Source organism: Mesoplodon densirostris, chromosome 2 (genome assembly GCF_025265405.1).
Source record: "Mesoplodon densirostris isolate mMesDen1 chromosome 2, mMesDen1 primary haplotype, whole genome shotgun sequence".
Classification (NCBI taxonomy): Eukaryota; Metazoa; Chordata; class Mammalia; order Artiodactyla; family Ziphiidae; genus Mesoplodon; species Mesoplodon densirostris.
Window position 1 is genome coordinate 63,088,952 of NC_082662.1, and position 26,735 is coordinate 63,115,686.

General features: G+C 35.4%; 1 protein-coding gene across 1 annotated transcript; it reads right to left on the reverse strand.

Annotated features, from left to right (window-relative positions):
* Nucleotides 1-5,849: 5,849 nt before the first annotated feature.
* Nucleotides 5,850-24,345, reverse strand: ZRANB2 (zinc finger RANBP2-type containing 2). The gene is given in 12 exon segments (XM_060089964.1): nt 5,850-7,694; nt 8,214-8,287; nt 9,344-9,485; nt 9,487-9,502; nt 11,454-11,540; nt 13,090-13,259; nt 14,428-14,562; nt 14,855-14,931; nt 20,273-20,355; nt 21,406-21,514; nt 21,605-21,657; nt 24,100-24,345. Coding segments are annotated over 11 exon segments (936 nt in total). The 5' UTR covers nt 24,156-24,345; the 3' UTR covers nt 5,850-7,694; nt 8,214-8,279.
* Between the last annotated feature and the right edge of the window lie 2,390 nt (nt 24,346-26,735).

Consider the following 26,735-nt stretch of genomic DNA (forward strand, 5'->3'; position numbering starts at 1 on the left):
GATATAGTATGAAAAGAAAAAAATAGTATCTTTGCAATGGAGAAATCTGGCAAACACTATCTTAACCAAGTGATGGTTTAACATCACCAGTAATGTCATGTGGATATTATGCACCTCCTGATATGTGATGAGGAGAGGGCACTTCACTCCTGTAGTAATCTTTCCAGTCTAATCACGAAAAGAAAGTAATAGATTAACCCCAAATGAGGGTCATTCCACAGGATACCTGGCCAGTACTCCTTCAGATTGTTAAGGTCATGAAAAACAAGAACGACAAAATGTCACAAACAGGAAGAAAATGGGGGACATAACTATATGCAATGTACCACCCTCTATTAGATCCTGGAATAGAAAGAGGACATTAGTAGAAAAACTGGTGGAATTCAAAAAAACTCTGGAGTTAACAGTAATGTTTGAATATTGATTTCTTGGTTTTTGCAAATGTATTATGGTAATGTAAAATATTAACACTTTAAGGGTATGTACGTTTTCTATATATCTAAAATTATTCCCCAAATAAAGTCATTTAAAATTCCTATATAGGTGTGTATTTTTTTTTTTTTTTTTTTTTTGCGGTACGCGGGCCTCTCACTGTTATGGCCTCTCCCGTTGCGGAGCATAGGCTCTGGACACGCAGGCTCAGCGGCCATGGTTCACGGGCCCAGCCGCTCCGCGGCATGTGGGATCTTCCCGGACCGGGGCACGAACCCGTGTCCCTTGCATCGGCAGGCGGACTCTCAACCACTGTGCCACCAAGGAAGCCCTGCTTTCCATCTTTATCACAGGCTTTAAACAATTTGATTATGAATAGTTCTGCTCTAATTTTCTTCATGTCTATGCTTAGACCTTGATACGGAATGCTTTGAGAAGCATTTAAACTCAAGGATTTAACTTAATTGAAAGGATTTAAACTCATTTATTAATTTGGGGAAAATATTAAAACGTAACTATTACAAGTGAAACGTCCCAATCTTCTCTCAGCATTTTTTCCATTGTAGGGTTTTAGTACTACAGGTACTGCAGTACTGAATGTGTAGCCTGAGAAGTACTTACGTGGTCTTCATTTCTGGTAGAAAATGAACTAAACACTTTTTGACCTTTCCTTTTTGGTGATTCTAATGTATTAAGAACAGTGTAATAAAGGGCAATGCAATTTTGTGATTCCAACCACAACATTTACAGAGTTGCAAATATTTCATTTTCTGATCATGGTCACTAGAATCACATTAAAATTCTTAAGCTCTAATAGCCACAGATTCCAAATTACAAGAATGCAGATGATTTATCTTCCCTGCTCAGAATTCTGATGTGAAGTATTTAATCATTGAAAAGGCAACATTTTCAGCAGGTTTGAAGTCAACAGGTAGACTGTATACAGAGGTAATAATGTCACTAGGAGGATTAATATAATTAAAGGTTAATTTGTCAGACTCGTTTCATCCAAACCACTTCCATTTTTGATTTTCAGGTTTTCATTTCACTAATGAGCAAATAACTCATAATTTACTTTTCTCATATAAATGTCCCAATCATTTTTGCCAGTAAAATGAACTTCACTGGTATAGTTATCAATGCATAGTATTTTATGCTATTTTCTTCTATTAAAAGCTTTTAAGGCCTTAAAGCCAAACTTATTAAACATGGTTAGTAGTACGTAATACATTTACTGTTCTAAAGACCCAAGTACATTTATGACAGTTATTTTAATACACACTAAACCATTTTGACCTCTATTATCTGGTCCTACACCAGAACACTAAGGCTATTTTTTAAATTCACTGCTTATTTTGCATATGATGCACCCCAATGCACTTCGTTCAAGGGTCATACATTCTAAAGGAACTCAATTTACCAATTCATAAGCAAAGTAGCTTAGGTTTGTATTTTTGCAGAGACATGTTAGGAAAAAACCAATAATTAACCAAAAAATCTTACTTCCAGAATAATTTTTAGTGCTTCTGTCCTTGGTGATATAAAAAGAAACTAAAACAGATTTCAAAATGTATACCAGTGAGGCTTTGTTTCCAACCTTATCTAAGCTGTTTACAATAAATGTAAGTTGGCATACTTTAAATAGAACATTGAGGACAAAGAACAGTGTTTACATGCAAATTCTAGATTCTATACTACACTGAAACATAGCTGGATAAGTAAATTCAAACCTTATCAGCTTGTGAAGAAATGGACCTATTAAACTTCAATAGAAAAAAAAAATGAGACCTGTTTGGTAACTGGCTGTCATGAAATAACTTCAGGAAAAAACTCCTGCAATCTAATGCTTCCAGTAAAGAATAAGCATTTATTAGTAGCATTGGAGGAAAAAAAAATATTAAAACCTCTTAAGAAACATGACAGATATTGACACCCTTGTCAAACACCCAGTGCTTGCTGTGAGAGAACACTGAAAGGGCTAGAAATACTGGGTAAGGCCTTTCAAGAAATTCACCTAATTCCTATGGAAACTCAGGAACCAGGGACGGCATCCTAGTGTTCTGAATTGTCATGAAGGCCAAGTGAAAAAGGGATGGTAATGAGGAGTGTGCAGGGCATTTCAGGCATAGGAAGCCTGTACGTGGATGAAAATCTATCACAAGTAGCTCAGCATGGCTCATGTGGCTAGCTATATAGGCTATGTGCCCAAGCTTGCTGGAATTGACAGGGCTGGGGGCAGGGACGGTGACACAAAGGATTTCAGTTTAATCCTGAAACCCATAGGAAAGATGTTAAGCAAGGAAATTACATGAACAGAAACTGCTTGTTAATAAGACCACTCTGGTATGAGTAATGAAAGGATCACTGCTTGGTTAAATAGCATTTAGCAAATATTGTGGAAAACCTACTATGTATACCAGACAGGACTGGAGGCCAAATGACCATTTAGGAGGCAACTGTAGTTATCTTAGCCCATAAACCAAAGCAGTGATAGCAGTAATGGAGCAGTGCAGGCTGGAGGGTTAAGAACTATCGATTCTAGGGTAAATCAGATTTATTTGGTATGGAGTTGGGAGGCAAAAGAGAAATCTAAGAGGATCCCCAAAGTCACTGATAATGGTGTTTATTGATGTGAAATATACTAGTTTTGATGGACAGATTGCACGGGGAGAATTTAGGTATGGTGAAATTGATATTTAAAAGGAGATACACAGTAGGCAGTGAGAGAAATGGATCTGGTGCTGTAGAAAGAAGTAGGAAATAAACATTTGAGTATTAGTATATATGAAATAACTGAAAACATAAGTAGGGAGTGAAATTAATAGCCAATATTTGCTGTATACTTGTGTGCGAGGCATAAAGATGTCCAAGGTCATACAGGTACCACGAAGTAAAAATTCAAATCTGGTTCTCTGACTCCAGGGAAAGAGTGTAGATAGAAATTAAAGTTCACCTTATTCATCAATAAACTTGTCCTTCAAGACTGCTCAAGTCAATTCCTTAAGAGTTTGCGTCTTCATTCAGACAAGACTGATTTTCTTGCCACTTTAGCAGACTTTATTTCTACCGTGAAGTATTTTTATAAGAGCACTCCCCCACTAGATTTGAGATTATGGGAAAGGGGTTGTCGTATATATAGTTTAGCTTCAAACCCCAGGTCTTCTTATTCTCTTGGATAATGCTGTATAGCATTCTTCATCTTAGATACACTTTAATCATTCATTTACGTACGTAGGAAGTTACCAGTTATTGTAAATATTTTTCTTATGCTAGAACCTTTTATTTTGCTAAATACAGGCATTTGGGAACTATGAGTTATCACACGTTCATCTTTTATCTGTGTGCAATGCTACAACACCCTCTACCCTCCTGTAAGTTATCCATGTGGTTCAATGTGGCTGGGGAAAAAAAAAAAGAACTGTGTTTACTGGTCACTCTCAGTGACTATAAACTTGGCTCTAATGCTACCTGGATTCATCCTTCCTGATACTATAAGGTCAAAGCTATCATTACTACCACCACCACAGGTCTAGATTCTATTCCCTCACCTACTTGATGATAAACCTCCCTCTTAACAATTCTTCCTTTCCTTCCTTCCATTTGATTGGAGAATGGAGGCATGTCAAAGGACTCTCAATGGCCAAAGCTGGAAACAGTTTGAGCAATAAAATAACATAGCATTGAACTTTCACTTAAAGGATAAATATGAGGAAGTCCATACAGATGTAAATAAATAAGAGACAAATCTTTGTAACAGAGGAATTACAAATATGAGTAGACAGCCTTCCCCCACAGGAGGTAGAGTTGAATTCTCCCTATCCCTACTCTGAAGGTGGGCTACACTTAGTAACTTGCTTCCAAAGAATGGAATAAATTAAGGGAAAAAAATGAACTACAATGGTGATTTCAGGCAATTCCCACCTTAATCAAGTGATGAAGGTTAACATACCCAGTGATGTCATATGAATATCATGTATCCCTGACATGATGTGGTGAGAAGGGCACTTTTCCTCTGTGGTATTTGCTCTAAAAACCCACAACTCCAGTCTAATCACAAGAAAAACCAGAATGAGGGACATTCTAAAGAATACCCAGCCAGTACTCCTCATAACTGTCAAAGTCATCAGAATCAAGGAAAGAATGAAAAACTGTCCAGAGGAGACTGGAGAAATGTGACAAAAAAGTGTAATGTGGTATCCTGGATTAGAGTAACAGAAAAATGCTGAAATTCAAACAAAATCTGGATTGTAAGTAATAGTAATACATGAATGTTGGTTTCTTAGTTTTGACAAAATCACAGGGTAATAAGCTAACCATGGTGGAAACTGGGTGGGAGTATATGGGAACTCCCCATACAACCTTCACAACTTTTCTGTATATTTAAAGTTATTTCAAAATAGTATGCCTGTCTACCAATCTACCTACCTGTAAATGACTGAAATTAACACCTTCTTACTAAATCAGATTAAAAAACATCTGACCATTTTGGCTTAACATCTATCTTCTCAAACATGTTATTTGGTTGTTATTAGAGGTAATACTGAAATCTGCCATCAGACTTGGGGTTGAATCCCCATTATGCTACTCCTATGGCTCCCTTGGGCAAGTTTTTAATTTCCTTAAACTATAATCTTCCTTTTTGTAAAACAGGGGATGATATACTACAGTATGTAAAGGTGACAGGAAGAATTAGCCTGCAAATCACTATTATATACCTTAAATTGTCCTTAAATTAAAACTCTCCACTGTTTTCCAGAAATAAAACTATTTCCAGTTCAGGAAAGCTATAATGCTATTTCTATTAAAAAACAAAACAAAACAACTAACGATTATGTCAAGATTGTTAGGTGGGGCAGAAGGGAGAAATTCCCTACCTTCTCACCAGCATCTACAACACTAGCTGTGGATGCCAAATGTCAAGAAGACATGAGGAAAAAAAAAAAAAAAATCGAAGATTAGTTTTACCTTGGTAAGTATGCCTAGAGATGGTCTTATGCTAAGAGCTTGCTCTGAACTTGGACATTTGTTACCAGATACCAACCATTCAATGTTGTTTAGATGAAGGATTCCACATGGAAATTTAAGAACCCTTGGCAGTTAAAAGGGATACTTGTTGAGTGCTATAAAGTGACAGTTTTAATGGAAGCACACTATGGCATGTTTTTTGCCACATGGAAAAAGGTTATGTTCTGGTATAAAATATTCAACAAATTTGGGTACTCTTCTGTTTAAAAAAGTCACAAAAATTGTTCAGTGCCCAAGGTTATAGTGATCATGGCTTTGGAATGTTTTAAACCAAGCATTCATATATAAAAATAAGGCGACCTTACATAAAGGGTAAGTGAATATAGGGAGTTTAAGATGCACCATCAAAAGTAACAAACCAGACTGTAAAAAGCTTAAAAATGAACATTAAATCAGAGCTTAAAAATTCTAATTTATTTCTAACAAACACCACTTGATGCTTGACTCACAAGCTTTATTTACATTTGTCTACAGCATCATTTCCTTATGAAATGAACTAGTACAGCTTAGTTAAACCAAATAAAATCATCATCATTTGAATTGTCTGTAAACTACTATTAGCTAAATTTATAACCTTGCATTTACTTATTAGTACAGCCAAAGTTTTAAATACAGAAAGCACAAGAATAAACCAACGATAACATGTAGAATCTAGAAGATCATCTGGGCAATTTAGAAGGTGGACTTTCAAGAAGTCTGAGGCACAATTACAAGAGAGTAAAGTTCTTGTGCAACCTACAGTAAATGTAGCAAAGAAAATTTTAAGACATAAAAAAAGCAGGGGAAGTTCATTGTAAAAATATTATCAAAATATTTCTAGGTAAGCTATTTCGCTTTCATCTTTAGATGAGTTGAAGAGAAAAATCACTCATTTCAAAATAAAAAAACAAATATAATTTTGTTCTGTCTACTAAGTACCTTAAAACATTTTAATTTTTAGTTGCAGTAGACATTAATATTAAGGAAACACAAACAAACCCCCCACCCAAAACAAAAAATGTGGATACTGATACTGATCCCCATGACAATAAGTTCCCAAGCACAATTGTCAACTTCCCTTAATATACTTACCTTGCATTGTCACTGAAGATACTGTTAAGAGAAACCATTTTTAAAACCAGAAGACAGAACAGAGCTCAAATGACCAGATTTTAATTTTGAGAAATAAACCTTGAAAGTATTTTAAGCCATAAGTAATTTCAAGTGAATAGGAACAATTATTCCTGCTTGTCATGAGGAAATAAGCATTCATTTATAACTCAGAAGAAAATTTTACGCAATGTGTTTAAAGTTAAACATCTCAAAGCAAATGTTCACTTAAATTCACGTCTGTTGGTCTTTCACCCAAAGAGAAATATACTTCAAAAACTTTCTTCAATTTGTTCCTCGTTAACTATGATTTAACTGTCTACCCTATAATGTGATAACTAGATTTTTAAAGGATATCACACAAAGCTCCTAAAAATATTAAACATTTAAAAATAAGATGTTTTTCTCATCAACCATATTAGTAGAGATGAACTGTTTGGCATTCTTGCTCAAAATTACGTGTCAGAAAAGGAGAAATAAATAACACCTTTCTCCTCTCCAATTCACAAAACTTTTCTGTATTAAACTTGGTGGTGCAAAAAGTAAAACTGGATAAAAGAGAAACAATGATTCTAAGGCACCCTTAACATAGGGAATTTCAAAATAAAGACATTTCCAGTTGGCTGTTTTACAACTAGTTAATAAGAATCACTTCGACATAGGTTAACATAAACAGGTTGACTCCTTTTCCCGGATTAACATAAACAGATTGTTTCCAACTACTTTACCACGGTCTTGCTTCCGTGCCCAAAGTCCAGACAAGCCTAGGTAATGCTCATATTTGGAGATGAGAAAAACAAGAGTTCAAATTAAAAAACAAAGTACTTTGTTATAGCTGAGATGGTTGTAAATAACAAATGATAAACAAAGCATCTATTTTGGGACATTATGGCTTAAAATACCATTTACTTTTAATTTCACAAATAAACACAGCTGTATTGTTCTGAAAAGCAATGAAAGGCATGCACCTCTACTAGCAGATTTAGCACTTCTGACCAAGTAAGACACCAACTTCTTAAAAAATATGCTTCGCTTCATGCACTGTACTAGACTTTTTTTTTTTTAAGATGTAAATTTTAATTCATTATTTCTTTTTTGAACTTGAACGGGAACCAGAATGGGATGATCCAGAAGGTGACCTGTGGTGCCTGTAAGACATAATGGAGAAAGCAGGTAATCTGGTAAGCTGGAGCTGAATATCAGCATTCGTAAGACTTTGAGAATATGAAAAATTAAACCTCATTACACTGGTAAGAGGAATAATTAAAATCTGAGATATAAACTTATACACATAAAATTAACTAGTACTTAGACCTTGGATATGAGCCCAGTAGCAGTGCAATCATAATTAAAAAATCTCTCAATATAGCCACCTCTCAATTATTTAAGGTAATGAAAGAAAGCCTTGCAAAATTGTATAAAACTACAGATTACTACAACAAAGACATATAAACTTGGTGATGGCAGCGTGACTTAATCGTTCTCTGTGATACACTGTATATAATGTGGTAATCTATATGTAAAACAGATATAGCAAGGCTTCTGTGTATGCAAATATATATCCATAAATAATTATGTTTTGGAAATCTAGGTCACACAAGATGATTGTACAAATTAGTTACAGGATTATATTCATGCAGCTAATATGAATAAGGCAATATATCAACCTGGGTAAAGTAGTGGTGTTCCGAGGGGTTGGCCCTGGGCTCAGGGTTGTTTAGTGTTTTCACCAATCACCTGGCTTATGGAATAGAGAACATGTTCATTAAGTTTAGATGACAACAAACTAGGGGGATTATATGTGGCTAAGATAAAAATTTGCAGACGTGGAAAAAAAGCAACAGAATGAGTTTCATTGAAGTATGGAGTAATTTTCTTACAAAGGAACAAATGCACAGAAATTAGACTACTTGTGTGTAACCTTAATATCTAAACTACAAAATGGGAAGATGCAAAACCAGTCATTATGTACAAGTAGAGGTAATCCTAGCACTGAACACAGCAAAAATCAGATTTTATCTAATCCTTACTTTCACAAGCTGAAAGGATATAAAAATTTGCAAAGATTATTAAGGAAGCCATTAAAATGACTATGTAGACATTGAGAACCAAGAGAAAAATAATAAATCCGAATAATTAATTAGCCTGCTGCAGAAAAGGCTGACGGATGACACACTTTCCCACTTTTAAAAATGTCAACACAGATTAAGTAATCTAGTAAAGGTCTTTCTCTACTAAAAAAAAAAGGATTTGGACTGAAAGATGAAAAATGTATTAGCTACAAGAACAATTTCCTTATAAAGGTCACAAAACAATAATTTGTTGTGGAAATGCATTTATACATATTTAAATTAGGACAGATTTCCAATGATCTGTAATAGTTAATTTTCTTATTAGATGCCCTAGAATCCTACGGTTTCTAATATTTAATGTAAAATCAAGAGCATAAATACTGATAAAAATCAACCTCTAAATTACGTCAACACACAGCTTCTGAATTAAAATCTTAAGAGACAGAAATAACCGAGAGTTGGCTATAATAATTATATATGAAAATAAAAATTGAAACAAAATGATCAAATAGTGGAAGAGAGTGGTTTGATCTTTTCTAAACAACCTGATCAAAGCACAAAGGATAAACAAAGTAATTATCTGTTTTTTGAAGTCCAAAGTTGAAAAGAATAATTTAAAGTGGGAACGAAGGAGATAATGAAAATCTAATCCTTGACTGAGAAGTTCAGTTACTCTATTAAACACACTTAAGAACACCCATTCTTATTTCTACAGAAACCCAAACCTTTCAGGTGACCGTGATCTTGTTCGTCTTTTTTTGCGATCACCAGATGAAGAAGATCTAGAACGACTTCTCTTTCTGTTCCTCTCAGGAGAAGATGATGAACTTGAGTAAGATCTTTTTCGTGGGGAAGAAGAGCCCCTGTGGGACCTGGAGCTGGATCTTCATTGATTGAGAAACAAATCAAACATTTCATTAAAAGAAGAAATCAGGCAGATGGTTTAGTTAATAGCTCCAAAAATAAACAAACAGAATTTATAACTATAAAAATTTTATAAGAAAGAATACTTACTGCTTACTCAACAGAAGACTTCTGGTTCAACCATGAAATAATTCTACTTAAATAATTTACTTTAATTTCATCACTTTAAAAAATTCTAAGATAAGTGCTCATTACTTACAATTAAAAACCAGCTTAATGTATTAAAGTAGAATTAAATACTTCTTTTAAAATTTAAGGCTTTCATTTTAAAGTATACATAAATAGCAAAGCTAACAGGTGGGCATTTGCATGACTTTATGTCTAGAAACTACATCCTTCCATTTGGGGAAAAAATATGTATCATACAACTTCCTGAGGAAAGTAAGCATAACAATTCGCTGTGGAATTATGCAACTAATTAGTTAAGCTGCTGTAGAAAAAGCAGGAATAGGGGGACAAAATGACAAAGAACAGTAGCTATTAAATCGCTAAGTATTCAAAGGAAAATAAAATGAATAACTTTAAAACTTGATTTATATTAACAATATTTATTTTTATGAAGGATTACTATCCATGAAGTATGAAGTGTTGACATTCACATGTTTCAGGCAGAGGTAAATGCGCAAATGTTTAAATACAATTTTTTTCTTCATTTACATATTTTGGTTGAAGTAATTTAGCTCAAACTTCCCAAAAAATTCACCTTTGGGCTTAAAATAAAATCAGAAAGCCCAAAAGGAGAATTCTTTGGAAAGTTACAAGCAATGAAAAAAATGTTTGAAAAGAATATGAAGGCTGTTCTGTAAACCTTAATTAAAGTGCTTCCCAAAGGGAACTAGGACTTAAGGATCTTCACCTAAGAAGCACTCAAATAAAAGAAATGAAACATTGATAATACATAATAATAACAATAATCTCACTTGCTCTCTATTTTGTATTGGCTTAATACAAGTGTGCATATCATTCTTTTCTCCTTAATGTTCTCAACTTACAGTTGCCCTCTAATGCTACAGATTGGCTCTAAAATAAGCTATTAAGCAATTATTTTTACCAAAATAGCTACCACTACACTTCAGTGTAGTTCCACACAAGTGGAATTTTCGTTGTTCTCTTATTCACGTTAGCTGCCTTTAATAGATAAACAAATTAAATTAAAAAGAAAGGCAGTATATTTTGACCAAGACTAGAAAAAACTTCAAGAGGCTAAAAGCTAGTTCCTCACTTGCTTCTCTACAAATTATTTTCCCTCTGCACGTCTAACTAAATGCAACCTGAAGTTAATAAGAATGCTTACTTTAACATCACACCCTACCTAGACTAACCAACCAAACTTCTTGATTTAATTTGTGGAATTTAAAAAGTGTCTATATTTCTTACATACTATACATACTGTGTACAATATTCTGTGTTATATTACAGATAAATGAAAATAAAACCCTCCAGAAACTTCACCTAATATAAATGACAAAATTGTTTCTATAAATGTTGAAACAATTGCCATGCAAAACAAAATGTTTTGAGGCAGTTATTTTTCTTCCTTTTAAAATATGGAGTAAAGTTTTTATTTGCATATCTCAATTTAACTACTACTGCAAAATAACTTTAATGAACAGACATTTGGTGATAAGACTTGGCTCCATCTTCCTACTTCATCACAGTTTAGCACAAAAATAGCAAACCTTGCATAATGCAAAATAACCATGTTAATTCAATCATGGGAATGTCTTGGCACACTGCTGGCAATGGAAACGTCTCACGGTGAGAAAATTAAGCTGAGGCAAGTGCATTAGTTTTCTAATGCTAAAATAAAATTGACAAGTAGAAGCAAAATAAGAGGAAAAAAAGCAACGCCTTCTGCAGCCTTTAAATATTTTTTCTCTCTGCTTTACAGAGAGATGCTACCTCATTCACCTTGATTTCGACCCACGAGATCTCGAACGTTCTCTGGAACTGGAACGAGATCTTGACTGCGAACTGGAAGAACTTCTTGAACGGGACCTGGAACAACATGGAAGGATTTTTTTTTTCCAGGACCACTTAATTAAGCTTTGTGATACGAACACTGAAAGAAAAATATGTATTAGAATTCATTTTCATATACTAAGAATACTATTTGGGACATATATTTTCAAAATACAGTATTTTAAGGTTTATTTTAAACTTTTATTCTGTATTAATACTTATGCCAAAACTTAAGGTAATAGATAATTTTTTAAAATAATCAACTAATACTTTCCAAGTTTGACAAAACTTCTCTAAAAATCATTCGAGATTGTACAAATAAAAACGTCCAGCATTATCACTTTATTAACACTGAATACTTTATATGTTCACAAATATTTAAAAGTATCCCGGGACTTACACATCCAGGAATACTGGATGTTGCAGTTTATATTTAACTTCTGTGAAGTATTTCCATCAATTTCGCTTTTCCAATTTAAAAATCCTTCTATTTTCTTAGTCACTATCTAGCATAAAGCTTAAATGTTGATATGTGTACGTTTTTAAATCCACAGGTTTTTCTGTCTACTCAAAGGTTAGAGAATTAAAGAGAAACTGTATTGACAATCCTGTCACTGTTTTACATAAATATATTACTGAAAAACGACATAGGGGAGATAATGGTCCATGTGAATTTAAAAAGTCAACAAATGAAATAAATTTCATTTAATTTATACACTTAATTTGTCCCTGAAAATAATAATCTGCAGAAAAACAATAATTTTTACCTTAAAATTATCTTTATAATCACTCTTTTAAGCTTTCAGGCTCTACAGTACTCAATTAACAATTATCTAATTATTAATTACTCAATTAGCTAATGTTATTCCCAAATACAGTTAAAATTCATTGCACATAGTTTCACCTAACTAAATAGGAGTTCTTCAAGGGAAGATTGCTTACATAAGGTATTGCTTTTTCTCAACCAAAACTTCATTTTTATTGTTGCTTGCACAATGAGGGACTTTTCAATTAAAACTTTACATTACTAACAAAATAATATTCAAGTACAACACAAATTAAGTCTTCTGATTTATTCCTGGACAGCTCTAAAGTATGAGCATTAAGACAATAGAATACAGCTGAATTTGCTTCTTTATTCAGAACACATATACCAAATAAAACACTGTGTAGTAAGCAACAACTTAAATGCCTAGAAAATTTTTGTACTAGTGTTTAAAATCATCAGTGGAAATATAAATCTTCACTTTATTTACTTTAAAATTTCTAAATGTAAACCATCTCCTTAGATAACTCAATATCACTATATATAATGATTTAATTGAATTTTAAAGTCTATTTTAATAAAAGGCATGGTGTTAAAATGGACTAAGGTAGTTTCATATTAAAATTTTGTATTTCTGAAAATACTGGACAATAACTTCATGGCACTAAGACAGAAAAAATTATCTTATAAAAAGATGACTTGAATGAAAACTCTGAAATAAAAGGAAAGCTTATTTAGTCAAGAAAAACAAAATTTATAAGTAAAGAAGTTAGATACTGACATTTTGACTGGTGTTACCCTTGACCTGTACCCGTTTACCTGGACCTAGACCTTGAACTGGAGGGGGAGGATGAGCGTGATGAAGATCGTGAATGTGAAGACCGAGACTTTGAGCGACTTCGTCTATTAGATTTCTTTTTATTACTATCTTCTTCTTCACTGGCATCAAGATTATACTTTGAGAGATCAGCATCATCTTCATCCTCATCCTAACGAAAACTCAGAGTCAATTATATTTAGACATTTAGATATCCATGCTATCTAGGAATGATGAATAGTTCTGTGTACTGGACATCTCCATATGGATTTATTATATAGCTAACACCTCAGCAAATTCATTCTCAGTCCTGAAATCTGACTACTAATTCCTCACCTCAGCTAAAGAGACTTAATGACTGTCTCAGACAGTAAAAGAAGTAAATGTAGAAGTCATACTCATTTTCTTTTTCATCACAATGTATTTCCAAATGAGCTGTCAAGAATTTTCAGTTTTACTCCCTTAAAAGTTCTTGAATCCAGCTCCCTTAGTCTTAGTTCAGAACTTCATTCTTTAGTATACTACCATAACCTTTTAGGTAGTCTCCCTAACTGCAAATCCATTCTGCCTCCCAAGTATCTCAATATGTTGACAGTCATCACTCTAAAACACAGATCAGATAAATATACATTTGTTTGTTTGTTTTTAAAACTTGTTTCGCATTGATTTGTTCAGCTGCATTCAAGGGCATCTTATGCTCAGTCCCCAGAGTACCCTTAATCTGGATCTATTCATCCATAAAATTTTACACTCAGGCCCCACAGAAAAAACATCACCAGACCTAATGTGGCTGCTGACCCCCACCCCCATTACATTCTCCCCTCTGCTCTAACCACACTAGCCTATGTATGATTTTTTGGATGGTGCTGGCTTGTTTCCTGCTAGGGGAAACTTTATTTGCTGTTCTCCCTGCCTTAAAAGTGCTCTGACCCCAGCTCTTACAGCAGGCTCCTTCATATCATTCTGTCACTCAAATTTCAGCTCAAATTCCACTGCCTCAGAAATCCCCCAACAACTAAAACCAAAGTAGCTCTTCTAATGCTCTGCTATCACACCATGTGTCTACACCACAGTACTGCTATCTAAATTATCTTGTTCATTTATGTCTTTCCCCCTCTGGAATTTAAGTTCCCTTAAGAGAAGGGTGGTTGTGTCTCAGTCACTATTGTATCTCCGGAGTCAGAATAATGCCTGGCAGAGCAGAAGCTCAAAATCTTTGTGAAAACAAATGATTACATTGGAGAACACATCTTCACCATGGGCCAAAGGTTGTCAAAGACATTCATATGTTATCCCATAGCCTGAGTAAGACAAAGGGGAAATATAAGGAAATAATTTACCTCATCTAATTTATATTTAGAAAGATCTTCATCCTCATCCTCTTCTTCTCCCTCAGATTCTTTATCTTCAACTTCCTTTAAAATAGATGCAGGACCAACTGCCTTCCCTCTGTATTTTTTCTTTTTGCGTCCAAACTAAAGAAAAAGTTTCATAATACTTCTGTTAGCTGAAACTGTTAAATACTTTTTTTCAAAGAAATTACTTTTATATATTTAGGTTAATATACATTTTTATGTTGGTTAATATACATTTTTATGTCAATTATATGTTTAAGTCCATTAGGATTTCCTACAAAATGGTAAGCTGCTGTAAAAGACTCAAAGTGTACTTACAAAAATGAGATACATTTAATGTTTTCCTTTTGCAAGGTATTTTCTAACATGTTTCTCTAAGTTGCTTTCAACCTGCACACTAATGTATGCTTACCTCATCATATTCACCATCAGATTCTTCTCTTTCTATATATTCAACATTTTCTCTTTCATTAAAACCACCACCATATCCTAAAAAGGGGGGGGGGCATATACTGTTATCTTATAACAATTCATCAAAGTAACAAAAACATGTCAGAATCACAAGCAACAGAAAAAAAGAAAATCTTATCAAAGACATTTGTCTACCCTTTAATAAATTACTGGTCTCAAAAAAAAAAAAAAACCCCAAAAACCACCAAATCACTATAGAGAACAGTCTAAAAGTTACATACCATAGCTGGAAAAGTCCCGTGGCTACACTTATAGCTCTTCTCAATTTCAAAATGTCCTATATGACTTTAGTAATGCATGGAACATATAGGTGGAAAACATCTCCTTAAACCTCTGCTATAACCAAGTTTTAAAAGGACTTTCCTCTGTAGTTTATCCTAATTATTCTGGGAAAAGAGGGTTCAATAAGAACCAACTAGCAAATTTTACTGTTTGCTAGTTGAAAATGGTCTGAAATCTTTTGATACACTGAAATTTTGCTGGGCTAAAATGTAGCTAGAGCTTGGAAAATTTTTAATTATATAGACAAATATAATGACACAATAAAGGACATCCAAACTGGTTTTAAATACAGTTAAAAGTCACTCAGGTTTTTGAAGAAGCCAGTAACTTCTCAACTGAAAATATGCTACTAAAAAGCAATCAGGATCAGCAAACCATTATTGTTTGCTGTCACAACTAACATCTACAATTTAGACTGACAGATCGAGATGTGATTAAAAGTAATGTAATCTAACTACCTCATATTTCAGAACAGTACCAGCACATAAAGAGTGATTCCTGGATTTAATGAACCAGCAAAACGTTAAGTAAACTTACAGACAAAGAAGTATTTTTAAAAATTCAAGATTTGTGACTTTAAATCTGTCAATCACGGACATTAAAAAAAAAACTCGGGCCTCCCTGGTGGCGCAGTGGTTAAGAGTCCGCCTGCCGATGCAGGGGATACGGGTTCGTGCCCCGGTCTGGGAGGATCCCATATGCCGCGGAGCGGCTGGGCCCGTGAGCCATGGCCGCTGGGCCTGCGCATCCGGAGCCTGTGCTCCGCAACGGGAGAGGCCACAACAGTGAGAGGCCCGCATACCGCAAAAAGAAAAAAAAAAAAAAAAAAAACAAAAACAAACTCATCACTTACCCTCTCATCATTTCGTAAAAGAGCCACAAACAAACAGTAGAGAGCATGTAATTGCCCCAATAAAATAATGTAATAAAATTAACTTTCTTAAAAAAAAATCACATTAATACAAAATCCTTCCTTTCTTCACTGTACTTTGTACCAGTGAAAACTGCAATGTATCAGTGTTTATCCTTGGATATCACTTGATATCATCCCTTTTTTCCTCCTCCTCCTACCTTGTTCTGGAGACAGAACAGACTCCAACTGTAATACACAAGAATTTCCTTTTGTTTCTATGCATATGATACAAAAATGAAAAGTGTCTTAAATACCAATAACAACTTTTCCTTAGTAAAATCGTGGCTCTAGTTTTTCAGAGTATCAAATATACAGAAACAGAAACAAGTACAACTGGGTATATGTTCACCTCAAAACAGCTCAAATTCAATGTTAATTTTGGAATATAAACACTGTAGAAAGTTATAATTCAACATTATAACTTCCTGTCTCTACATATATGTTTAATATTATATCAGTATGTCCTGAGACTAAGGTACGAGTAATTTGATAAACAAATTGTAAGAGATGACTAATAGTAAAGACCTAAACCTCAAAATACTTCGAAGTTGGTGAAAAATTAAGACAAAAAAATGCATGGGATCTAGATGGAAAGTGATTCACATAAGAAAAAAAAGGAAAAATACGATACAACAGAATGATTGTTTTTAAGGCCAGTGCAGAAAAATGCCTGATAAACTGGATATATATTTATGTAAATATAAATATTTATATGTGGAAATGTAAACATATTAAAACAATCTTATTTAAAATCAATAGGCTTTTAGTACAGGTCTTTGTTTAGTCTGTAACCTAAAGCTAAAAAATGGTACGGCAAATATGGGGAGCTAAAGAATCAATTATACCAAGATTTAGAAAGTGAACTGTAACTCATATAGGTAGATTTTGCATAGGTATGTAAGTAAAATTACTTTAAAGTGAGTTTGATAGCAGATACAAAGCTATTTTCATGTTCTCTCACATAGGCCATAGAAAAAGAACCTAAACAATCTGCTAACAATAAAGAGATTATTAAGGTATGCTGTTTGAACCCATACAACAAATACACCTCACGAACTCTTTCCCTATACGTGGGAAATATAGCAGCTCTATCATAAAAAAAAATTCAGCATCATTTCTACTGAATAATAAGTGAGTTACAGGAATAACTGGCTTAAATTTTATGTGTGTTTCCTTCATTCTACTGGTTTGAAGCTCTTCAGGGAATATTGTAAAACTTGGTCTTCTTGCTTCCACTCTTGCCACTCCCACCCCCTAATTCTTTTTCCATAAACCAGTAATGTTTAAAGAAAATTAGACGTGTCACCCTGGTAAAAATCCTTCAGTTACTTCCCATTATATTTAGAACAAAATAAAACTCCTTACCATGATTTACATGGCCTTTGCCTATTTCTGAAGTGATTTCTGGAGCTCCTAGGAATTCATCCAATATGCTAAATTCTTTCAAGTCTCAGGGCCTGATTCACACAAACTGTTTGTTCTTGCTTAGAATGATCTCTCAACTTGCTACTTTCACTTCTTAGCTTAAACATTGCTCTCTCAAAGACTTCATTAATCCTTGCCTTTACATGTCTGTTTTGCTCACTGAAGTATCCCCAGAACCTTGCCCAATGGCCAAAAAATACTTCTTCAATATATTAGTATAGGAAATGCCACAATTCTGGTACCATTTAAAGAATGAGTTTTGCTTTTTTAAAAAATAATACAATTTAGATGACACAAGCAACCAAGAACCTCTGTATGTTTTTAGCAAGTGTTAAAATAAAAATCATATCTTAAAATTTGTCTCAAAATATGAAAAATATGAGCAAGGACCAGTAAAGGATCAAACACAGATTTAAAACTGGCCTGAATTAGGGTTGTGACAATGGAAATGAAAAGAGAAAAGGGGATGAATATAACATGTACTTCAAAGGAAGAACTGAGATACTACCTTGAAAATTCTATTATTCTGTATGTTGATTAATTAGTAAACAGAACAAATAGTAAAGAGAAACTAGAGAGCAACAGTATGTATTAGCTCACATCTTCAACAGTGACCAGCAAAAGACAACTACTTATATATGGGGAAATGGGAAAGAGTCAAGACACCAGAATGACAGAAAAAAGATAATGAGTAAAGGAAAGTGAGGTTATCAAACAAACTTTGACAACTTTAGTTGTTAGACTATAGCTCCTGCATTAGTGAAACTTTTAAAGGAGTCACAAAATAGGTCAAAGAGAATGTGAATAAATAAAAGGCCTTTAGGAATTACAATTTTTAAAACTGTTAGAAGATTTTGGACTTTATCCTAAAAGCAATCAAAACGGTTTTACACAAATGGAGTTTTAGGTTGGAACAAAAAACCCCTGGCTGCAACTGAGCAGGAGGGGAGTATGTACAGACACCAACAAGATGGCTCTTTTTCCAAGAAACAAGATATAGTGGTATCTCTGCCTAGGGTAATGATGGAAAAGACTTTTGGGGGTACAGGAGAGATGAAGGAGTTATTAAGAAGGACACCTAAGTTTCTGGTTTATGTAACAAGCATATGGTGGGTGGTACTAATCATGAGAAAGAGATCACTAAAAGAGGGCCACGTCCTGGGGGAAGATCATGAATTCAGTTTGGATATAATGAGTTTGACATTTACATGGTGATGCTGAATAGGCAGCTGAATATACAGGTCAAAGAAGTCTGAGCTAGAGACATAAATTTGGTTCTCACTGGTGTGCCAATGCTCACTTAAACTTAGGGCTTAGAAGAAAATGCCTAGAAAATATAGAGCAAAAAAGAGAGCTCAGGAATTGGACCTTGAAGAACCCCAACATTCTGTGGCCACGAAAATAAAACCAAAAAGGAGACAGAATAAACAACCAGAGGGGGTGGGGGGGATAGATTAAAAATACAGGGGAAAAAAATGTAAACCTTAAAGAGGTAAGGGAAGGAAATAAAGGGAGACCCTTATTTAAAAGGTCTTAGTCTATACAGAGCATGGAATTGTCCAAAGTCAGAGAGGAAAAGAAAACAGGGAAATAGTTTACTAAGTCTAGGTCTGACAAGGTGACTATATATATAGAATGGAGCCTTTGATTGTACAAGTTGCTGAATGATAAAATCGGATGTGAAGTACACTGATAATGTGGTTGCACTAATTGATGATAATGGGAAAACTATATTCTATTTAGCAAATATTTTCACCCCACCACTGACAACACACAGAGCCAATGATAGGTTATTATTTAGGCCAATGATTACCAAACACTATCTGAATCACCTGCAGATTTTTGGGACTCACCCCAAAAGAGCTTTGATAGCTCTGTTTTGGAATCTGGATTTTTAGAGTTTCTCAAATGATTCTAATGTATAGCCAAATTTGATAATTATTGCCTAAACTTTAGACAATTACTTTAAATGGTGCCCCATGCTCTTTTTTGTCATACTAGGATATCAAATGAATTAAAAAAATGGTACTACCCTATCATTGATAATAACAAACATTTAGACCAGCAGAGGAAAGAGTGAGGAATAAAGCATTTCTAAAACTATCCTAATGTCGACTACTTGTAAGGATAAGGCCTCCTGACACTGTACTTTGTAAATTGTGAAATTATCAAACAAAAGATGACTTTGTGGATGAGGGGAAAAAAAACAAGGTAAAAAAATATAAGGGCAGGGACTTCCTTGCTAGCGTAGTGGTTAAGAACCTGCCTGCCAATGCAGGGGACACGGGTTCGACCTCTGGTCCAGGAAGATCACACATGCCGAGCAACTGAGCCTGCACGCCACAACTACTGAGCCTGCGCTCTAGAGCCCGCGAGCCACAACTACTGAGCCCACACTCCGCAACTACTGAAGCTTGTACACTCTAGGGCCTGCGTGCGGCAAGCACTGAGCCTATGCTCCACAACTACTGAAGCCCGTGTGCCTAGAGCCTGTGCTCTGCAACAAGAGAAGCCACCGCAATGAGAAGCCCGTGCGCCGCAACGAAGAGTAGCCCCCGCTCGCCGCAACTAGAGAAAGCCCGCATGCAGCAATGAAGACCCAACGCAGCGGCCCCCCCTCGGAAAAAAAGGGCAGAATAAACAATCTTCATTTACTGTGCTCTTATGAAGTGATACAATTATTAATTTCAATGTTTAGTTCTTTTAAAATCATTTAGTTGGACTGTGTTTGAATATTACCTGTTCTTTCTTCCAGCTTAGCATACTTTGGAGTATTACACATGTTACACTCTGATCTTCTGGCCCAATTCACATTACTGCAACTTTAAAAGTGAAAAATGTCCAATTAGTAGACTATAACATAAGACAAATAGTAAATTTTTTAAATTTTAAAATAAAAAGTAGGGTGAACTCACTATCACAAAGGAATGTGTACTAAGGATGCTACAAAGAAAATGTACCAATGTACGGATTCTGGAGAGAGTATGGTTCCAACAGACTGAACTACTTAAGCAGAGAAGCAAAACCTACACAGCATGAAGACTGCCATTGTCATTTTATGAGAAATCAATGACTAATTATATCTATAGAGAGTCTGCCATCATAGGGGGGAAAAATACCACTTTAAACGAAAGGTTCTACTAATTTCCCAGTCTCCAAATTCACCTCAAGAGTTAGGTTATACCTTCCAAATAATGTTAAAAAATTTTTGTTTTGCATAATGAGTTCAAGCACTGGATCCCAAATTCAGCAACTAATCTTGCTGGAAAGTTATCTAATACTAACTTAGTATCTGTAAGACCAGAAATTTGTGTAAGACCCTCTTCTGATTCAGTCTTCTTTCATGTGTATTTGGTTCATCTGCTTAACAGAAAAGATGGATATTGGAAAAATCAATACAGCATGTGAAAACCAGAAATATTAAGAAACCTACCTAATTAGGAATAATTATCTATGGTATGCAACTTATGATTCTAAAATTACTGTGCAAACAGGCAAAATAAATTTTGTGGTATATTTCACACTAATGATACAGGCTAAAAGTTTTTGAGATTTTTTAACAGAAAGAAACGTTTTAGTGCTTTTAAATACCCTTCTCTTCTTCTTTTTTTTTGAATGTTAGCTCACCTTAAGCATCTGTTTACTGGTATACATAATTCATCTTAGTAACAACTGATATTACCATTAAACAATAGAATTTAAAAGTTCTTTATACTATATGTCAGATATAGACTTAATAATAATCAACAGACCTTTAATTTAAAGGTTACTTTGGCTTGTCAATGTGACTAGTGAGAGTAGGTAGTATTTACAAGTAGTGGCTAGATATATTATTATGGGAAAAAGTGAGGACGATAATTTGAAACACATACGTTTTACACTGCCAGTCATTAGCACTAAACAAGCCTCGGCTCTTTTCTGCGAGTGTCTTTCCTATTTCAGTGCCTCCAGCTTTCATCATCTTAGCCTCAGTTGTTTTCTCTGAAGAATAGAAAAATGAAGTATGAATCTGGGAAAATAAAGAAATGATCTGTATACACAGTCTTAAAGGAAGCTTCCTTAAATGCTTACCTCGACCACATCTATTACAGCTAGTTCTTCTAGCAAAGTTTACATTTCCACATCTGAAAATAAAGTAAAAAATATTTATACAGACATCTACTAAACTTATATAATTTTAAAAATCTTATTACACAACTTTTTAATGTGCCCTCGCTATATACCTGGGTCCAGAACTTCTACCACCATCTCTTTTCATGTTAATGTCAATGTTAACAAAAAAAAACCCCCAAAAACCAACCCTCACAATTTAGGTGGAAAAAAATACAAGATTTGAAGTCACAAGTCGAGAATAAGAAACTCCAGTCTTTCACTTACCAATTATGTGATCCTGGTAAGTCACTGTGGATCTCTGTGCCTCAGTGTCCTATTAGCACATATCGTTAATTATAATGAAATCCCCTCACAAAGCTTAAGTGAGATGTGAGTCCACTTGAGCAATTACTGATGAAGCACCAGGGGTTCAAAAAAACTTTAAAGTAATTCTTCGTATAGAAAATAAGATTATACAATAAGAATTATAAGAAATACAAAATCCTAAGGGTGAACCAAGGGGGAGAAAATGAGTTAAGTCAGATACGGCTTCACAGATCTTAATAAAATACTCTTGTTAGAAATAGGAGGTGGGATGGTAAAAAACAAAGGGAGATAGGTTGTACTGATTAAAATATAAATAGGTTCAATAATTAAAAGAAAACTGAGTTTTCGGGGATATTTATCAACCTCTGAAACCTGGTTGAAAAACTACAACCAATAATCTCAACACATCAAGTGACCTATCACTTTATACTGATATTTAACGAACAAAACCAAAAAACTTACTGGGTTCACTAACATGGTCTTCACAGTGCATCTGCATGTCAGTAAAAGCATGCTAAATGCTCTGAATAACATGTACAGATTAAATTTTAAAATGTTGATTATTTTTTAGGTGTTATACTAGCATGAAATAAAGTTGTGAAATATAGAATGGACACTAAACTGAAGCACTCCAATTAATTTTTAGGTTGTTTTTTTCCTCCTAAAGAATATCTTTATGACTCCAATAAGCATTGAAAATATATTCTGAAAATGTTTTCTGGATTTATACACATTGTAGAAGTTACCCTGTTCATATATTTGTAACTGAGTTGAAATGCACTCTCTTACAAAAACCTGTCTCAAATATTTGAATATACTGTCATTAATGACACTGTCAAAAGCACATTATTCTACAAGTAACCAACAACACAAAAGTCACTTGTTTGTTCTATTCAAAATGGTTAGACTTGAGACCCTTCAAGTCATCTTAATCTTTATGCATTCGAGAGCCATCAATTTTTTATGTAAAAAAACATGATGTTTCACTTAAACTCCTCAAAATATGAATAGAAGACAAATGCTGGGGAAATAAGGACTTACTCTCCTTTGACATTTGATTTTAAAACTACTATCCATAGCTATCAATCAGTATTTGCTACATTTTATTGCTCTACACATACAGTCTATGTTATATCACTATAAGGGAGCTCTTCCACCCTAGGTTTTTTTTCTTTTTTTTTTTAAAGCAAAGTTAAATAACCTATTTAAAGTTCCATGATCCATAAGCAATAGGACTGGAATTAAACCTAGGTTTATTTGCTTCAAAGTTTTTCTTTACTACCATGAACTCCACATGCTATCTGTGGCTAGCTTAGAGACAAGAAATCAAATGTTTTTTTTTTGGAACGAGTTGTGCATTCCATTTTTTTGACAATTACCTTCCGTAGTAATTTTCGTATCTCTCCAAATAGGTAGACCTACTTGAGGACCCGTCAATAAAATAGTACTAACGATTTAACAAAGCACACTGGTTTCAGCAGAGCTACTAGAACACGTGCTTCTTTGAAGCAGGCATTCTCCAGGGCTGAGCAGGCAAAAACACAAGCCTCATGTGTTTCGGCTCTAACGAGGCGAAAGGTCCAATTTTTGTGGGGTAATTAAAGGTCAATAAAGAAAAAATCAGAATGTCACCAACCAAAAGAGGATAGTGTTCGGGAGGAAAAAGTATCAACAGTATGGAAAGTTTAAATTGGAGGGAAAAAAAGGTGATTTATGAGAAGCAAAAACATGAGTTCAAGAAAAGAAATCTTTCCGCGAACAAGAGTCAAGTTCTGCAGGGAAAAGTCACGTGGGGGAGATCAGACACCGAGGTGGCCACGGTTAGGGAGATTTCCTTACAGCTGAAACTTGGCCGGGGGCGGGGGGTGGAGTGTGGGGCAAAAGGGCGGCCATCTCCCTCCAGAAAACGACGGGCTGACTTGGAGAGACATGATCTAGGAAACGCTGGAGAAATACTCAAAACAAAGGCTCCCGAAAGACCTCATAGTGAGGAGACTAAGAGCCTCCTTCCCGCCCGGGAGCCAGCAATTCGCCGCCTCCACCCGGTTGGTGGTACCAGAGACCGTAAAAACGGAAGATGCCCAGTCGACTCGAGAAAGCCTCTACCGATCAACCCCGTTCCAATTCGGAAACCTTCATAAACTCACTTTTTGTCAGGGCAAATCCAGTCACCGTCACTGACTCGGAAATTCTTGGTCGACATCTTGGACGCCGCCACCACAATCACCCGCAGCTGCGTCTTCACAGGAGGAAGAGGGCCAGGGACTTTTGGCACTCCGGGGCTGTCCCCACGCTGCCTGACTCCTTCCCACCACTGCGACAAGGTTTGACAGTGAGAACACTCGGCCGGGATTGAGTTTGAACGTTATTTTCCAGAAAAATATGCCTGTGAGATTTTTTCCTAGCCGAAAGACTTACAATGCAAATAAATTCTCTGAGCTAAACTAACAGGCGCCGCCGGGACAGCCTAGGCGGGAGGCCTCCGTGGCACTAGGAGCCTCGAGAGCCCCCTACAGGCGGGAGGACCCGAAAGGAAAGTACTTCTGATCAGATGGGCGGAGCTAGGGAGGCGGGGGCGGAAGTGACGGTAATCCGCTGGCAAAGGCGGGTTTCTCTGCCTGCGTTAAGAGGTTGAGGTGTAGTGGGCTTTTTGTGTTTCTGGAGAAGTTATTTTAATAAAGGCTCGAGAACTCTGTTCTGTCACCATGGACACAGGATGTCGTTTAGACACTTATTGTTTTGGGGTACGTAAATAGGTATACCAGATAAGCATTGTACACATGGGAACCAACCAGCAATTTTGGAACTAGGATATTGCCAGTATTGTTAAAATTGTCTTTTCCCATTCTGTTCCCTTGCTTTCCTCCAGAGGTAACACTCTCGTGTATTTTGGGTTTATTCCTTTGCTTTTAAAAATTTAGTTTGTGTACATGTATGTTAACTTTGATAAATGGTTGAGCTTTACAAGGATAGTTTATTGTTATGTAATCGTCTACAACTTTTTTTCGTTCAGCAATGTGCTTTTAAATCATCCTAGGTTGTTGCATACATTTGTAGGTAGCTGTACTTACTTTTACTGGTCTACACTGGTAATGTTACTTTCTGTGACAGTTTATCCCTTCTGGGTCACAGGTTTTGTCATTAATTCGGACACAAAAATGCAAGAATTTTTCTAGAGTACAGCATATATCTAGAGACAATGTCTTCATCTACTCTAATTGTAATTGCTTTAAAGTCTTTGGTAATTGTAACATCTTGGTTATCTAGCAGTTGGTAGCTAACATCTTGGTTATTTAGCAGTTGGTAGCTGTTGATTTTTCCTTAAAAGCTGGCCATATTTTTCCAGTTCTTTAAATATTGAGAAATTGTGATCCTCCACCCCTCTGCCGCGCATCTTTGGGGATCTTAGTTTCCCAACCAGGGATTGAACTCAGGCCCTTGGCAGTGAAAGTGCGGAGTCCTAACCACTGGACTGCCAGGGAATTCCCGAGTAATTGTGATTTTTCTCCAAAACATTTTGATTTTATGTTGCATAGACTCTGGGTCCTGATAAAAGTCTTTGGGGAATGTTGATTTTTGTTTTGTTTTGTTTTAGGAGGCTGTCAATCCAGTTCAGTTCGAATCTCAAGTTGAGTCTCACTTGTGGGTGCTGGTTCCATATCAGTTCAGTTTTCAAAGGTTTTATTGTGCTCTTTGAGTCTGTTCTATACATAGAACACTCAGGAATATTTTGGAACTTGGGTAGTAATTTGAATTGTAGTTCAGTTAACATATCTTTTGCTGTGCAGCTTTTTGTCTGCCCTGCAGATGGTCAGTTCAGGTGTGAGCACAGGACTTATGTGGATTCATACATAGAATTAAGGAGTTCCCTTCTCCAGCTCGCCCCTTTTTGATATTCCTCTCATATTCTTTGTTTTGAAGGGTCTCCTTTTCCTGCTAGAAATATGAGGTTTCTCTTGGAGTTTTAGCTTTGTGCCATAGCTACAGCATCTGACTAGGGCCCACACTGGAGCAAAGAGGTGAGAGAAAAGAACAAAACAAAACAAAACATGAATTCCCTCCAAATTCTTTGGACCACAGAAGCTCCTGTTCCCAGTTTCCTTGTCTAGAAAGACAGGGTTTTTCTTGGGGTTGTAGCTGTCCAAGCCTAGGCCCTAACTCTCAGGTCAAGCCCAGAGGGAAAAACGGAGGAAAAAAGCCAAGTATTCCCCCACAGACTTCAGCTCACAGAAGCTCCCTTTCCCCATTCATCTGGCTAGAAATATGGGATTTCTGTCTGTTTTTGCTTCCTTTGTGAAACCACAGTTTCACTGGGTGCCAGACCTCAGGTCAAAGCTGTGAGAGAAAGTAGAAAAAAAACCACACAGGGCATTTTTCTAAGTTTTCACTCTCCTCCCCAATCTGCCTGTTTTTGTTTACATTTCAGAGTCCTCAGGTAGTTGCTTTTTGTATTTTGCCCTGAACTTTTAGTTGTAATCAGTAGGAAAGATAGGTGGTAGTGGTCTTACTCCATTTTGGCTGGTACTGTAAGTCAAGGAAATACGAATTACCACTATGCATCCATCAGAATGATTAAAATGAAAAATTTAGACAATACCAAGTGTTAGAGAGGGTGTTGAACAAATAGAATTCTTATACACTGCTAGTGGAAGTGTCAGTTGATCGTTTACTTTGGAAAATGTTTGTCAGAATCTATTAAGTCTGAACATATGCATACCCTATGACCATAAGATTCGACTCCCAAGTATATTCCCTACGGAAAGGCACATATGTTCACTAAAGA